Source organism: Camelus dromedarius, chromosome 1 (genome assembly GCF_036321535.1).
Source record: "Camelus dromedarius isolate mCamDro1 chromosome 1, mCamDro1.pat, whole genome shotgun sequence".
Taxonomy (NCBI): Eukaryota; Metazoa; Chordata; class Mammalia; order Artiodactyla; family Camelidae; genus Camelus; species Camelus dromedarius.
Genome location: NC_087436.1, coordinates 21175155 through 21189776, shown reverse-complemented (window position 1 = coordinate 21189776; position 14622 = coordinate 21175155). Strand labels below are relative to the sequence as shown.

At 34.8% G+C, this 14622-nt stretch overlaps 1 protein-coding gene across 1 annotated transcript in view; it reads left to right on the top strand.

Moving 5' to 3' along the window:
- Positions 1–14304, top strand: part of SMARCA5 (SWI/SNF related, matrix associated, actin dependent regulator of chromatin, subfamily a, member 5) — a 33966-nt gene extending 19662 nt beyond the window's left edge. The window contains exons 11-24 of the mRNA XM_010983763.3: positions 393–619; positions 2120–2241; positions 2325–2477; positions 3891–4023; positions 6083–6231; positions 6429–6548; positions 7268–7378; positions 7671–7784; positions 7988–8110; positions 8824–8956; positions 9559–9677; positions 10073–10285; positions 12140–12247; positions 13038–14304. Coding sequence (XP_010982065.1) covers positions 393–619; positions 2120–2241; positions 2325–2477; positions 3891–4023; positions 6083–6231; positions 6429–6548; positions 7268–7378; positions 7671–7784; positions 7988–8110; positions 8824–8956; positions 9559–9677; positions 10073–10285; positions 12140–12247; positions 13038–13103 — 1891 coding nt within the window. The 3' untranslated portion in view covers positions 13104–14304. The remainder of the gene's footprint in view (positions 1–392; positions 620–2119; positions 2242–2324; positions 2478–3890; positions 4024–6082; positions 6232–6428; positions 6549–7267; positions 7379–7670; positions 7785–7987; positions 8111–8823; positions 8957–9558; positions 9678–10072; positions 10286–12139; positions 12248–13037) is intronic.
- Positions 14305–14622: the final 318 nt, after the last annotated feature.

Genomic DNA, 14622 nt, shown 5'->3' with positions numbered 1-14622 from the left:
ATAATGGAATAGTGGTACTCTTCTGTCGGAAAAGACTACAAATTAAAATTATGTTTACAACTTACGATTAAGTTTTGCTTTATTACTTATAAATGTTGTATCATACTGTTTCATTCTGTTTCAATTTATCCCAAGGAGATTAATTTAATTTGGGGGAACCTCAAGGCCCAAAGCATGAAATGTGAACGTTAGAACATGGGGGCAAGAAAGAAAAACAGAAGAAAAAAGAAAGAGGTTATAGGTGATAGACACCCAACCACACCTTAGAAATTGATGGGTTGTTTCTTACAGGTATTTTTGGGTTGAGATGGGGAAGGGGATTAAGTATGTGAAGTGGCAAGGACTGGTCTGGGAACATTTGAGCCCTCTGAAAATGTTTTTCTTTTCAATAGGTACACTCGGATATTAATGAAGGATATAGATATACTCAACTCTGCAGGGAAGATGGACAAAATGAGGTTATTGAACATTCTCATGCAGTTGAGGAAGTGCTGTAATCATCCATATCTCTTTGATGGAGCTGAACCTGGTCCACCTTATACAACGGACATGCATCTAGTTACCAACAGTGGCAAAATGGTGGTGTTAGACAAACTGCTCCCTAAATTAAAAGAACAAGGTACCTATGTTACTGGTATCAGATGGAGAAGTGATAGAAGCTGTTTTAAGATTCTGATGTTAAAATGAGCGAGTGTTGCACAATGAAATGACTACTCTGGTACATTTAAAAACTTTTGTCCATTATATGAGCTCCACTTGTCCCCCAATTTTAAGCCTTACAACTTTTAGAAAGTGATTGGTTGTTAGGGCGGCCACACTCCCTGGATTTTGGGGAAGAGTTTTCATTTTATACATGCTTTCCCAGAAACATCAACTTCTTGTTACAAAATGCCGAGGATGCTTTCTACCCATACGCAGTTCCCAGAGCCTTTGAGAGACGGTGGTGTGTTCACGGTAGTTTATTTATAATGTGCTGGGGTTTTATATGAAATTAAGTATGTGTACAGATACTTAAATCACAGAAGTACGGAGAGAATTCAGTATGAGGCCAGCTTTAGCAATTATAAACTCATGGCAAAACTTGTTTTCATCCATACTGTTTACCTGCTTTTTTCCTCCCAGATTATTTTGAACCAAATCCCAGATATCAAGGCATTTCATACACAAATTATTCGTTCTGTAATATGAAGTATACAGTCAGGTTTTAAATTTCTCCATTTGTGTATCTTGGTCTATGAAAATTGTACCAGTAGATAAATCTCCTCTAGGATACTGACTTTTGAAAACATTGTAGGAGTTGTCAATGAATTGGAATACTGTTCTTTCCCCTTTTTATACCGTGTTTTTTTTTGAAATGTATTTTCTAAAATACTATACTTGAAAACTAATTGAAGAAATTGAATATGTGGGGAGGAGTGGCAAGAACTTGGTAGGAGACTGCTGACCATCTGTTTGCAGTTAGGATATGGGAAGGTGGGACAAGAGCAGATTACTGGCCTCAGCTTTTAAGACAAGATAATTTCATACTCATTATTTTTCAAAATGATCCCTTTGTCTTCATTCATCCTGCTGAAGGCATTATGCAGCTGACTGAAGAAATGGAAGGCAGTGGAGTAATTTGAGTCATGGCATAAGTGAAGGATGATCATTTGTAGATGTGAGGCACAGTTATGGTCCTTCCATGTGGAATGGGTCTTCAGGATTGGACCGAGACCAGGGTATATTGGGTGTGTGTTGTGGGTTATGTGGGGCCATCCACAGGAAAGAGTTGTTGTGGTAGAAGGTTATTTTTAAGTAAATGGGATAAAAAGATAATGATTCTCTCAGCCTTTGGAATGGCAAGACCTCCCAGACCAGAGGCAAATGCTCTTTTCTGTTTCCCTTCGTGTGTTAAATAAGTTCTGCCCTTTCCTATTTGTGCCATGACGGGAAGCATGTGAGGAGCGACTGATTTGTATCATAAATATTGTACAGTTTGTTTTCTTATAACCAACTAGGTAACCTGGAACTAAGGGGTAATTGGTTAGTCTTGGTTTTGAATATATAACCTTAAATTTTGAATATATTTATTTTTTTACTTTTGAAGCTTCTGATAATGGGCTGTTGAATTTGCCAACAGGTTCACGAGTCCTAATCTTTAGTCAGATGACAAGAGTATTGGATATTTTGGAAGATTACTGCATGTGGAGAAATTATGAGTACTGTAGATTGGATGGGCAGACACCCCATGATGAGAGACAAGTGAGTAACATCTGAGGAGGGGAGATTTAAAAACTATCAGATAAAATACTTTTCTGACATTGAAAAAAATTTTATGTTTACAGGAGTCCATCAATGCATACAATGAGCCAAACAGCACAAAGTTTGTTTTCATGTTAAGCACACGTGCTGGTGGTCTTGGCATCAATCTTGCTACTGCTGATGTAGTAATTTTGTATGACTCAGATTGGAATCCCCAAGTAGATCTTCAGGCTATGGTAAGAGAGAAAACAAATAAATATATTCTGTGCTTAACATGTTTTAGTTAGACTAAGCTAATAAATGGTCTATAAATGTCAGTGACTTAATCCAGTAGAATTTTATTTTCTCTGACCTAACAGTTCAGTAAAAGTATTTTGCTGGTGATCTTCGATCTAAATCAGGGGATTTCCATCTTACAGCTTTGGCATATCGTTAGAGTCCTGTTGTGTCCCCTGTATCCTGTTAGCAGAAAGGGGAGGAGAGAAAGCTGAGGATTGCCAGGGCTTTTTTTATGGGTCAGAACTGAAAGTGTCCTCACATTCATAGATCAGCACTCTGTCATAGCATAACTGACTGCAAGGGAACTGGTCAAGGATAGTACAGTTGTGTCCTAGGAGGAAACAGGTTTGGAGAGCTACTAACTTGCCTGTCTACATTAGATGCTTAAAATTTAGGCCCATGTGTGGGAGTATCTTGTTCAGATAAGATTATTCTTATGTTGAGAAAATTTATGACCTGTAAATTAATATGAAAATTTACAATTTCTTAAGTTTAATACTGCTAGTAACTTGGCCATATTATAAATCCAGCTGTTACATCTTTGGTGTTGGTCAGTTTCATGCTGTGACTCTTTGCAAGAGTGGCTGGGGAAAACTGATCAATTAGAAACGGGGATGCTTTGTAGGAATGTCTTTTGTGACCTCGCCAGGAGTTAAACAAAATGGAATTCAAATTAATTTGACTATTTGTATGTAGTGGTGTACTGCTTAAAGACTAGGATTTTTATATTGTTTGTGGAGTTTGGTATTCGTGTCACTTCTTTCCCTAATAGCAATGAAAATTTAGATTTGATTTAGGTAGAAAAACATTTTAAATTTAAATCTAAGAAAAAGGATTTTTAAAACACTTTTTTTAGAATAGCTTTTTTTTTTTTTTTTTTTAATTCATTGATTTTTTTTTAGTGGAGGTAGGTAGTTAGGTTTACTTACTTGTTTTTGGAGGAGGTACTCAGGACCTTGTGTATGCTAAGCATGTGCTCTACCACGTGAGCTATACCCTCCCCTCTAAAAACCTTTTTTATCATCAAACTTAAAAATTATAATTTTTGTGTTGCCTAGAGATGTTATGTGTATTTTTTCTCAATATAACATAGTAAAATGAATATGGTACTTTCTCACATATTGAGCAACTCTGATGTTTTCTATGCCTCCTTAAAGTTTTTACTGTGAAATAACCAATTAATTTGATTGAAACTGAGAAACTTTGAGAATTTAAGAAATGTTAATGGAGTATAAATCTATTTTAGTTTTTTTTTTACATATTTAAAAGTTTTAAATTTGAGAATATTTAAATTTTCTCAGTGTACACATTCAGATGTTACTTACTGTGAATTTTTAACTATATTCAAAATAACATGATTGTTTTCCTAGGACCGAGCCCATAGAATTGGACAGACCAAGACTGTCAGAGTGTTCCGCTTCATAACTGATAACACAGTAGAAGAAAGAATAGTGGAACGTGCTGAGATGAAACTCAGGCTGGATTCAATAGTCATTCAACAAGGTGAGCTGTAGGACTTTAAAATTTTTCCAAGTTGGATTGATAATTTTTTTTCCCTGGATTTTTTTTTAGGAGATTCTTATTATTAAACATGTATTAAATCAAGCTGTGAGCCAACAATTTTATATTCCAGACTAATGTAAGCTTCAGTTTTGCTAAGCAGATGGGTTTGGGCTCAACAAGGTTGAAATTTGAATATTGACTCCGCTAGTTAACTCTGAGCCTGTGTCTTCATCTATTAAGTGGGGAGAACTTCTGTTTGGGATTTTTAAGGATTAAAGGGGCGATAATGTATATAAAATAGCCAGCATTCAGTGTAGTGCATGTTAAATAGAGCTGTGGTGAGTATGATTTACATGTACTAACACTCTGTTGATTACTCTGGGTGATAATGAAGAGATAAAAATAAAACCATTCTTTTTTCTGGTCTGCAACTGTTTAGTGAGCACCAGCTGCCAGGCACTGTTTTAGTGCTGAAAATACATTGGTGACTGAAACTAACCAATATTCTTACTTTAAAGTATAATTTAGTGAGAGCGAGACACAGAATAAACACTTACGTAAATAGGGCTAGATGGTGAGAGATTTTATTTTAGATTAACTGAAGGGAACTTCAAGTTGTTATGCCGTATCAGCTTTCAAGACATTTTTGTTTTCATGAAGGAAGCTTAATGTTGCTGATGGGATATATAAAATAGGAAAAATGGGGCGGTGGGGTACCAAAAACCTCAATAACCTCAGGCCCACATCATAGGATTCTTTTCTTTGCCAGTTGCATCGTGACCAGAGGTATTTTAGCTGTCTATAAAGCTAAGAGATATAAATTGTACATGGATAATTCTATTTGTGTGTCTTAGTTTTGTCAACCAGTTTCTTAATTTCCTTGTAAGGGAGGAAATGTTACATTTCTTTGATCTCTCATAATGCCAACCATAGAGTTAGCTGGGTGTCTGTATACGTAAAGACAATAAATGACTGCTTATTAGTTTTTGTTATTAATTGCTTAACATAGAGGGCCTACTTTGTACCAAGCAATGTGCTAAATATTTAAATATTGGATATTACCTTCTTTGGTCTTCATGCCAGCTTGAGGTTGGCATCTGAGTTAGAGGCAGGTCACTTGTCTGCTGTTTATACATCTAGAAGGTGACTCATCCAGGGGATCAAGAGGTCATTACAGTGAGATATTTAATTAGGAAAGTTTCTGGGGACTTTTGGGGCCTGCTAAACAGTGAGGTTTCTCACAAGTGATGTAATGGCTGGTTTCCGTACTCCCCCTGCCCACATATATGCCAGTCAAATAGCAAGCCCTGGGTGCATGCCTCTGTGTTACTGTTTTGTGGGCTAAGGGACATAATTAAAAATACAAGAATATACACAAGTACTTTTTGTCTGAAAAACTCCCTTCATGTCCAACAGGGAAGTAATTTCTGTAAGCCTAAGAACATTTTAAAGCAGTGGGATAGCTTTTAAGAAACATGTTCTTTGGATATATCCTAACTTTGAAAGTTGGATATTTGGTGGTGCATCCCATTAGGGATCCAAAACCATGATACAAGTATTTAGGATCTGAGAAAACAACTTACATCTTTATCCAGTCATCACAAGTTGGTTGAAGTAGAAAAATTGAAATATATGTCAGTGGCTCTTGAAGTTTGGCAATATGAAGGATTTTGTACTTTACTCTTCTAAGTAGAAAAAAGTTGATTTGGGAGTATTAGTAATAACACTAATATGTTTCTGCTTATCAGAAAATTACCAGACTTTTAGTTTTTTATTCTGATTTTCAAATATCCCAAATTACTATTTATTCTCCTCATATAAGAATATATTTTATTAAGATGATATTTAGTAGGCTAAATTAATATAAGCTTTAGAAATAATTCAAGGTTTACAATTTAGAATTTGGCATTTTATGCAAAAAATGAAAATTATCAGATGTGAATAAACAAATGATTGATGTTTGAGGCAAAATTACATGGTATTACATGTAGCATTCAAAATTCCAAGTTTCCAGGAAACTAAAGTTCGATTAACATGACACAATAACATCTTTTTTCAGGAAGACTTGTGGATCAGAATCTGAACAAAATTGGGAAAGACGAAATGCTTCAAATGATAAGGCACGGGGCAACGCATGTATTTGCTTCAAAAGAAAGTGAGATTACTGATGAAGATATTGATGGTATTTTGGAAAGAGGAGCAAAGAAGGTAAGGTGCAGATTAAATGATGTTTTTAATATATAAAATATTTTAATCCAGGACTGAGGAAATAGTTATGTGAGTTATAGATAATATTTCTTCCACAGACAGAAGTTTTTATGTACTGTGAAGCCTAATTTGTTTTGACTACAGTTCTCATGCTTTTTAAATTCTCAATCTAAGGGGATGTTTCTCCTGTTTCTTAGACCGCAGAGATGAATGAAAAGCTCTCCAAGATGGGTGAAAGCTCACTTAGAAATTTTACGATGGATACAGAGTCGAGTGTGTATAACTTCGAAGGAGAAGATTATAGGGAAAAACAAAAGGTAATTTAGAAAGAGGTTTTGGTTAACTCAATTGAAGACTTTATTTTACTTGAAATTTGGAATTTAAATGTTAGGTCTGATTCCTTGTCTCAAACAGCAGTCATTTCTGTTTACTCACATCTAAATCATTTTCATTTTTGTGTTAAATTGAATGCCAAATTTTCAGTTGGTAAACTCTGAAACTTTTTAAAAGTGTATGTATACTGTTACAGTGAAATATGTTGTTGCGGTGATTATAGTATTTTGGGATACTTGAAAAACAGAATTGGCTGGTAATAACTAAAGGGAACAATGTAATTTCATAAGTAATACTTGCTATCTGATAGATTAATTTAGAAAATACCTACAGGTTAGAAGAAAAAAATAATTCTACCCAATGATTTGCCTTTTAACGTTTAGACATGTATGTCCTCTGAATTTTTTCTAGGCTATATATATATACATTTGTCCAAATTTGGGTTGTAGCATACTTTCTGTACCTTTTTTCCCACCCAGTTATCATTAATTTGGTCAAAAAATGCTGAATGCCGGTGCTGTTCATTAGACACCATCCTGTGTGTTTAATCGCATAGTCCCTAGCCTCATAGAGCTTGATTTTATCTGCATCTCTGCACTTATAAATAGCAGTTGTAGCGACGTACATATTAGGAGTGACATTCGTGTAAGATTCTTGACTATATAGTAAAAGTTGGTGATTGGAGCTGTTTCCCATGTGCTAGATTGCATTCACAGAGTGGATTGAACCACCTAAACGAGAAAGAAAAGCCAACTATGCTGTTGATGCCTATTTCAGGGAAGCTCTCCGTGTCAGTGAACCTAAAGCACCCAAGGTGAGTTGAGCACAGAAGTATCTGAAAGTATTGGAAGTGTAGACTCCTTTTCTTGCATCAGACTGAGAATTAGATCTTGTGTGTTTCTTATAGTGTACTCTTCAGCTTTTGTTAATTTTCTAAAAGTTCATTTTGAAGGTATGCATTTAAAATGATTAATGTTTGTTCAGTTTTAGTGGAAGGTACATACAGTTTGGAGGATTCACTGTTGTGGTTTATAGAACAAAGGAAATATTATAGATTGAAAGTAGAATAGTTTCTTTCTTTACCAACAGTACTATTTTTTCTTTAGGCTCCTCGACCTCCAAAACAGCCCAATGTTCAGGATTTCCAGTTCTTTCCTCCACGTCTATTTGAATTATTGGAAAAAGAAATTCTCTATTACAGAAAAACTATCGGGTACAAGGTAACAGAAATAATACGTTGCTCATTACTAATCTGGTGTGTTTTTAACTTAAGGAAAAAGTGCCAGATATCAGTATATTTTCTTTCATGATTGGATTAAAACTTGTGAAAAGTCATGTAGTTGATTAAGAGTTTAGTTCATCACATATACTTCCTAAAATATATTGATTGATGGCATAGAAAAAAATATATATGTATTTTTAGGTGCCTCGAAATCCTGACCTTCCAAATGCAGCACAGGCACAGAAAGAAGAACAGCTTAAAATTGATGAAGCTGAACCCCTTAATGATGAAGAGTTAGAGGAAAAAGAGAAGCTTCTAACACAGGTATAGCCTTTAATCAACACAGAATTTGTCATGGTTATTTTCTAAGGTTCCATGTTAGGTTGTGTTGGGATATACAAAGGAAGTTCAGGTTTTTGCTTTCAGAAATGGATTAAATGGAGATGATGAGGCCTGGGCATATGGGTATGTGCTATATTTTGATTGTCATTAGTTGAGGTGGTTGAGAAGGTTATAGATTTACACCAGCCTTGGTAGAGTGGGTATCTTTTTGATCACCTTTCTCCCAGTTTTACTTTCCTGTGAATCTTCTATATTGCTACTAAGTCATTACTCTCAATTACACATTTCTGCTTGGTACTTTAACAAGGTGTTTCAGAATCTGGCCTTAACATACCTTTAAAGCTTTATTTTCCTTCTATTTTCCCACTTGCTCCTTAATCTGTGTTCATTCCTTCTGGCAAACTTCTACTCCTTGAAAGCTCGGCAAAAATGTCACCTTCTCATGTGGCATTCTTCACTCTCCCACTCAGATTCAGTTGTGTTGCTATCTAACAATATATGCTGTATTGTTAAAAGTGTATGTCTGTGTGTACACATCTATGTACATGAGAAGCTATCTCTTTAAAGGAACTTAAAAAAAAAACTGGGAGCAACTGAAAACTTTCTGTAATACCTAGCAGCACTGGTAGTTTATTAGCTTTCTTCCTCAAGTTCAGAGTGCTGTGGTTATATATTTTGTTTTCTTCACTTTGAAGGGATTTACTAATTGGAATAAGAGAGATTTTAACCAGTTTATCAAAGCTAATGAGAAGTGGGGCCGTGATGATATTGAAAATATAGCAAGGGAAGTAGAAGGGAAAACTCCAGAAGAAGTCATTGAATACTCAGGTAATTCATCTACTATTTTAATAGGTATAAGAATGTTCTCAAGTTTTTGGAGAGCTGTTGCAAAGTTCAGACTTCCTTACTCTGAATTATGTTTTGATAAGCTAAATTTTGCCTCAGCCTAGTCCCTTGTTTTATTTTGTGTTTTTTAAAAACTGAGAAAATCTCCCCTTCTTTAAAATGGCATCATTATTTTTTTTTAATCCTGTAACCAAGGAAATAAGAGCAGGTCACTGAATAATCGTGCTTTCATTTTTATTTCATTGCTCTTTATAACTTTTCAAGTATTATGTGTTTCTGTGTTTCCTGAAGTCATCTGGGTTGTCAAGTGGATGTACAGTTGTGCTGTGATGAGTCTACTTAGAACTTCAGAATAGTGGAAAATTAAAAGTTGGGAGATCATCCTTAAATCATCCAGCTCATCTTACTTTTGTATAGTTAAGGAAACTAAGAAGTAACTATGTGACTTATTTACTAGTATTAGATGTAAGGGAAATGGAATCATTTCTTAATCCTTAGCCAATAAAAGATTAGAGCAATTATAATAACAAGTTACTTACATTTCTTCCCTTCTTCCACCTATCCCCTCTGCCCAACTTTTACAGCTGTGTTCTGGGAACGATGCAATGAGCTGCAGGACATAGAGAAGATTATGGCTCAGATTGAAAGGGGAGAAGCAAGAATTCAAAGAAGAATTAGTATCAAAAAAGCACTTGACACAAAGGTACTTTGAATAGTAATATGGTAGTAAAGTAACTTCTATCTGTAAATATGAGAGTTAAAATAACTTTTAAAAAGGAAAAGAAATGATTTAAAATTAAAATTTCCTTCAGACAGCAACGTCCAAGCATTACAGGTACTCTCAGCACTTCAGTTGCCGTGTCCGGGTCCGTCACTGTAACTAGCTCTTTGCTGCGTAGTGTCAGAAAGTCTCAGTGTTTCTTTTCAAAACAGTAAAGACTAGAGTATTTTCAGGACAAAGGTTATAATAGACGTGCTTTAGATAGAAAATTGGTTTGGAATACAGCATTTATAGCTAACTTTACTAAAGCTGAATTTAAAATATAGATTACACGGGATTTGTATTTTATGTAATATACATAATCTGATTTTTCATAGATTGGACGGTACAAAGCACCTTTTCATCAGCTGAGAATATCTTATGGTACCAACAAAGGGAAAAACTATACTGAAGAAGAGGATCGTTTTCTGATCTGTATGCTTCACAAGCTTGGATTCGACAAAGAAAATGTTTATGATGAATTGCGACAGTGTATTCGCAACTCGCCTCAGTTCAGATTTGACTGGTTTCTAAAGTCCAGGACTGCAATGGTGAGTATTTGTGGCCTTTTTGAATAATGTAGCAAATAGTTCAAAGTATATTGTTTAATGTTCTTCAAGATACCTAAAACTTTTCTTAAACTATTCACATCCACATAAAAACCTAAAATTATAGGTAACATAAGAGTGTTTGGTTCCATCGTTTAATAGCACATCTTTTAACATCACTGTGTATGATAGGGCTAGTTTTTTATGTTAACTTTAATCAGGTTCCAAATAGGAGGAAATGTCACTGTCAGTTTCAATTTCTGAATATGATGGTCTTAATTTTAAAATTTGACTTTCGGTTTTGTAAAAAGAGGACTTGCATTTAGGTGTCTGCCCATCAGAATCCCGAGTCTAACTTAATGTAGTAAAACACTGTACTGATTTCGTGCTAGGTTTTGTTTTTATTCCCAATATCGAACTGTTTCTGATAAGCAAGTTACATTTCTAATGACCTAAAATTTAAAGTTAAAATTCAGAAAAGTTTAGCTTTGAATTGCTCTTTTCTTACATACTTTATCACCTTTGAACTTTTAGCTTTATCTTGTGTTCTTCAGGATGATAATGCCAAAAAAAAAAATTCGGTAGTCTTAATTTTGAGATATACTGAGACAGCAAAGTTTAAACAACTTTATAGTAAGATTTCCCTCTGTATTTAAAATACACTGTCATTCTTCACAATGGGGCCGTAGGGCACAAACTTTAAATATTTGACCACTGATAAACAACGGAGGCTACTGTTTTATGAAACCTTAGGGAAGACAGATTCAGTTGCTGTAAGCTCTCATGTCTTTTTAAGTAGGAACAATTCATATAGTTAGTAAGAGTGATTTTGTAGTGAGTGAAGCAAGATGCAGCGCCACGTTGACTTACAGGTATAATACCACCGCCCAGGAGCTGGTATTATTTCCCAACATGTTTCGTGTTAAGGCGCACGTAAGAACTGGTAACATGTGTTTAGCCCCTGGATAAACAACTGAGCCATAATCCTCACCTGAGAACCAAGAAGAGTCATACCCCAGCATATCTGTAACATGTTCTGGCACGTGTGTCTCAGTTTACCTGTTAAAGGAAATACAGAACTTTAGTATACTGCCTTCTCTCTGGACTTACTGTTGCAAATATCTAAACGTTATGTGGTTGTATTCTATACCATAACATTTCAAAATGATTTTGTTGCGATTATTTGTGTAGTAATGCCACTTAGGACAAGGATAAAACCAGTTTTACTCAGTAAGGACCCAGCAGTGATACAAATGGACTTCTTTTCTTCAAGATTATTTACTGTTTCCACACTACACTCAGATCCTTTTGGAGCCTGTATAGGTTGCTGGAGAGAGAGGAGCTGGAACTCACCATAAGTTTTTATGATTTTTTTTCCACGAGTGGAAAGGCGGCATGTGGTGCATCGACTACCATAATTCTACTGGTCATGCTTTTAAGGGAAAGATTATATGTACCTCTACTAAAGTTTTAGTTGATTTTGACCCTCAACTATGTACACTGTTAAGTTCTGTATGTACGTGGTGGTGGTTCTCAGGCGTAGACACTAAGTAGCAGGATTGCTTTTATTAAGAGATGTTCATTTTCAGTGCTTCAGTTCCTAAGTGAAGGAAGGATTTATGAAGAATACTCAACAGTATGGCCTTAAATAATGAAGTGAAAAATTTACGAATACTTTATCCTAACCTGGATTGTATATGAAAAAAATTTATAATGCAAAAGAAACTAATAATTATCTATTCAGGTGTATGTAAGTGATATTACGCTATAAAAACATCTTTGTTTTGAAGTTGAAATCATGAAAACTTGTATTTTCTATCTGTAAGTTTACCATGTAAATTTATGTTTATAACTCAGGAGCTCCAAAGGAGGTGTAACACCTTAATTACCTTGATTGAAAGAGAAAACATGGAACTAGAAGAAAAGGAGAAGGCAGAGAAAAAGAAAAGAGGACCAAAACCTTCAGTAAGTACTCAGGAAAATGTAAACATTTTCCTGGAGAACTTTTTTTTCAAGAATTTGAACATTACTTGGCATAATGAACACACTATTGATGTGTTAAGTCTTTTTTTTAGTAAATAGTATGGCCTTAAATTGCTGAGAAAGTATAATAATCAATGCAGCTGATTGCATTGTGGGGGGAAATCACATTATGATGGTAGCTGACAATGCAGGGATTTGTGGGAGCCTGGGAGTTCTGTCTCATCAGTGCCAAGAGCTTAAGCTTGCCTTTCGGAATACAAGTTATAATTTTAGAATATGTAAAGAAATCTTAAGAAAGCAGTGGCCTTTACAGCCTTTACTGTTGACTTCTAAGTTTTGATTTATTGCCCCAGTAATATCTTAGCAATATGAAAGCAAAAATTGAGCAAAAAGTCACTTTGTTATTTAACAATTTATGAAGTCATGAGTAAATGAATATCTGTGGGTAACGTCTGGTATTTATGTAACCTCACAAAATATTTCTCATTACTACTTTCTTTTGATAAGAGGGCATGTTTTACATTTGTTTGGTGTATTGATTTACTGTTGCTAATTAATTGTTAACTATTCATTTACTTTATTAGCATTAAAATTTTGTTGTGTTAGTAAAATATGTGGATTAGATTATTTGGAGAATTAAGGTTATTCTGAGTAAGAAAACCCAGTACCTGTTACTAATTGGCAGTTACTAGTCAGGTGCCGTCTGGCCTTCCCACGTATTTCACATTAGTAGCGCTCTAGTGATGAAGATAATCCTTCTGTTTGCTTGTAGACACAGAAACGTAAAATGGACGGAGCACCTGATGGTCGAGGAAGAAAAAAGAAGCTCAAACTATGAATATGTATTTGTTTCATAATCACTAACTTTAAACCAGTAGTTCTTTAATTTACGGGTCTTCATGAGATGTACTGTACAATGCTCAATTGTCATGTCATTCAGAGACAGCAGGTCCATCTGTTTACCGAGCTAGAAACATAGTATGTAGTTTCACTTTTTTAAATGCAACAGCTGTGCTGAAATTTTTTTATCATTAACACTTGAAGTAATAAAATAGGCTTCATTTATTAATAAATGTTTCATTTGATTTATTTTTCTATTATAGTTCCATTTGTGAAGATTGTGACCTTTTGTTTATCAGCTATAATTTCTACACTTGTAGGCTTGAAAAGAAGCAAACAAGTTAAAAAAATTGCAAATAACATTTGTCCCTTCAGTCGTCACTTAGCTGTGTAATTGTTTTAATTCACTTTGCCTTTGCAGAAGTTTGGGTATCTTTGTAGTGCTATTGAGTCTCACCTGGGAAGATTGTGTGCATTGCATTCTCCTTGCTTATTATATGGGTAGAATGGGAAAAAGGCAAGACAAACTCTCATTAAATTCTATGCATATTTCTGTTATGCTTTCTGTTTCTGTAGTTGGTTCTGAGGTGAATATGCCCTATTCTCTTTGGAAGAATGGCCTGTTAGTTGTATAGCCAAAGACACTTAGTATTTTCTGGTTCCTTAAGGTGTTGTTGTACCATTTTGTAAAAGGAATATTATTATTATTTTTTAATTGTTTGGTAAATATTTTAACGACTTACCTTCTTGAAGCAGCCACAACTTAGAAAGATAATGTTAAAACTAAGGCGATTTTCTTTTTTAAAAAAGACCCAGCCAAAATAAGGTGTAAATTTGTCATACTGTTAAATTGAGATTGGTAACAAAATGTATTCCCTCCGTTTACCTTTTTTGGGTTTCAGAGTAATTGAAAATTTTATTTTATTATATTTAAAATAATTTCTAAGTGTGAGCAGCAAGACTGACTATAATTCCAGTTTTTATTTTCTATGGACAGACTTGATAAACTGGAGACCCTGAAGCAGGATTACCCAAATTGTAGTGTCAGGATTTTAGCTGTACCAGAGGCCTTTATGTGCTACACATAATTTGTATAAAGTTTTATATGTGCAAATTGGGTACATAAACAGTTCTCCATTTTTCTAAGGGAATGCAATAAATGTAGCATCGTGAATAAATATAACTTTTATAATCCTTAAGTGGTCTTTTCTTCCCATTTCTTTAATTTTCTCTCTTAATTTTTATTCCCTTTTTTCCTTAGGATGTTTATCTTTTTCCCTTTCCTAATTAGATTTCTTCCTCCAAAACTTCCCAGCTGCTTTCCTCTGCCCACACCTGGTTGGGATTTTTATTTATAACGCTGATTTCTGTAGTGGTTCTGATGCTGCTTGCTTTTAAAAAGTGGGGTTGCTGCCCTGTGTCAAGCAGAATACAGTGCTTATGGCAGTTGGTGGAGTAGCCTTTGCTTTGTGCTTCTCCCAAATTGACTCCTTTATAACTTTGGATTCTTAAAATAA